We start from the raw sequence: 2,721 nt of genomic DNA, 5'->3' as shown, positions 1-2,721 counted from the left end.
ATGTCAAAAACTGACAAAAAAGGAACGACTTGAGATTCCAGTATTAAAAAAAATGAAGTGAATTTTATCCAAGTCTTTGGAATTTAAAAAAAATCGGTTTGTTTATTTTATGAAAAAATGTTCCCCTTAAGTAATATTTTTTGACTTAAATCGTAAATCATTGTTTTCAGTCATAATAGTATATTTTTATTTAAATTCACCTTTTTTCATCAAGTCAATAATAAATTGATTCTTAAATTAGGATTTCCTTATGATGACGTCAAAAGTAATTCAAAAAAACTTCATAATATAATATATAAAAGGGAACTTCTATTTTCTCATAGCATCAGTTCCTTCATTCACCAACCATGAAGTACCTCATCGTATTGGCAGCCACCTTGGCTCTCACAAACGCCCTCACTGGTGAGAAAAATAAACATTGTCAAAAATATTAACAACATCTCTAATTTGAAGATAAAACAATCATTTCTTTGTTGTATAACGATAAATTTAAAACACAAAATCCTTCAAGTGGTGTTCTTAACATACAATATCATCATTTAATATAGTATTACAAATATACATATACCTTGTTATAGGCTTGCTCACCTTAGATTTTCAGATTTACATTGCTTACACATTTTGTAGCTTCAAAAATAATTTAACCAAATCTTACATGTTAAAGCTAATGGTTAATTATTTTGTCGACAATGCTCATAAAATTAAATGGTCAAAAAACATAATGGTCAAGACGCTTGACTCACGCACGGAAGGTTCCGGGTTCGATTCCCGGTGAGAACACAAAAATTAAAATGTGATTTTTCTCAAGCCTGGCCTCCTGGCCTGTTGTGGTGAAAAAAAAAAAGAATTACATTTGAAATTTCGGCAATGCTTGTAAAATGTTATTGTTTTTTTCTAAAGCAACATTGCATTCCAGGTGACTGGACTCAATTCCGTATTAAGTATGGCAAAAGTGGTAAACTGCAAGGCATTGACTCCTTCTTTAGGGTAAATAATACCATCGACGAGATGTTGGATTCTGGTTGGAAGATTGCAGAGAGCAATCATGATTTCGGGATGACAACAGTCTGCCTTTCCGAGATCGACGTGAGGTTATGTGCTCTCTATGATACTCGTGGGTTCATTGCTGGTTTGCAAGTAGCGGTAAGCGTTTCAATTAGTTTACACCCACAAACAAAAACAGTTTTTTTTTAGAAACACAACTTCATGTGTATTTCTCTTGCAGCTTCCACCAAGTGACTTTAAAGACAAAGGCATCCCCTACAATTATTCACTTAGTCCATTTTATGAGAAAAAACTCATTAATGGTTACAATTACTATACAAGTACGATGTTGGTAGTTAGTCCCTTGGTACTTGGATTAGGAGGAAGGCTTGCTATGGTCAACCTTGGAACAGGATTGTGGTTCAAGGAGGGGATTACATATACTGGCGTTCCCACTGAAGAGCTTCTGATTCAGACTACCACATTATACACGAAACAGAACTGTATCAACAATATCGGTAAGTCTATGCATTTATCGTTGCATTAATCCTAAATGAAATATTAACCGAAGGATAATCATGGTTTGTCCATAAATTATGGGTTCTGTTTTCGTTTCCAGGCACACACTACTTAAAAATTCCGGTGTCAACTTCATGCTCAGACTTACAGCCTTGGTTCTTGTTGGTCAAAAAGGGGAACATTATTGGAGTCGGTCACCAGGCGTTCGGAAGGACCAAGAAAGTACAAAGAAATTGGTACGATAGAACCTGTAGAGCAAGCACCAAACTGGTATTCCCCAACGCACCTGACTGCCTCAAGAACTGGACTAAAGACCATGGACGTATTGCTATGCGCATGTACTTTGTAGAGACTCCTTGGGAAATCAAATGCGACCAGAAGACGGACAGTATCAAACCAATCAACGGATTAACCAGGCTGTTTTTGTATAGTTTATATGCTGAGATGAACATTGCCAATGGTGTGAAGAAGTTTATTCATAATTGGTGATTCTCGATAAATTCTTTCTTGGTGTGTCATAAATCGTATTAAAAGCGAAAAAATCCCGTCAGCATTATTTATGTGTTTCTTATTTTATGAATTAATTTTTTTTATTGCATTTTGATGAGTTTTATATTCATAATAGAAACCTTAATCCGAATCATTAAATACCTTCCAATTTACCATACAAATAAACTTTTAATTTACACTATTCTATTTTATGTGTTCATATTTCTTTTTCAAAACTATTAATTTTTATTCCGTAAACCCAAAAACTTACACAACTTTTTTTTGTGTTCCTGCCAGTTGGTTTATTTAATATAAAAAAAAATATCTATGGAAAATTATTCAAATTTGAAGGCATAACAATACTTTATATATGGATTGCTTATATATGTATATTTTACCTGAATTGGTTACCTTTTATATTTGCAATTTTATAACGCGATTTCAAGTTCTGACATACAAATATAGGTGCATGTTTAGTATATAACAGCATTTGTCGATATTATTCCTGGACGATTACCTTTTTTTCCCATCATTCCCTTAACCTATCCTTTTAGTATCGACATCAATCAAGAAAATCAAGAAAAAAAGATTAGAACATTTGGATTTGGGACATTATAAACAAATTTTTGACATTACATCACTGGCATAAGAATTCTTGGAATTGTCGGGCACCACTGTGAAAGTTATTATAGTAAATTGTTTAATATCATAATTCATAGTAAACTTTCA

At 33.1% G+C, this 2,721-nt stretch overlaps 1 protein-coding gene across 1 annotated transcript; it reads left to right on the top strand.

Annotated features, from left to right (window-relative positions):
* Positions 1-345: 345 nt before the first annotated feature.
* On the top strand, positions 346-2,136 carry LOC148277699 (uncharacterized). Its single transcript, XM_088232524.1, has 4 exons — positions 346-402; positions 917-1,143; positions 1,226-1,502; positions 1,604-2,136. Exons 1-4 carry the CDS (start codon positions 348-350, stop codon positions 1,990-1,992), a joined length of 948 nt encoding a protein of 315 aa, XP_088088650.1. The 5' UTR covers positions 346-347; the 3' UTR covers positions 1,993-2,136.
* The last annotated feature ends 585 nt before the right edge of the window (positions 2,137-2,721 follow it).

The sequence above is a fragment of the Micrasema longulum genome, unplaced genomic scaffold (genome assembly GCF_059751315.1).
Source record: "Micrasema longulum isolate JH-2025_06_02 unplaced genomic scaffold, ASM5975131v1 h1tg000993l, whole genome shotgun sequence".
NCBI lineage: Eukaryota > Metazoa > Arthropoda > Insecta > Trichoptera > Brachycentridae > Micrasema > Micrasema longulum.
This window is presented reverse-complemented; position numbering and strand designations above follow the sequence as displayed.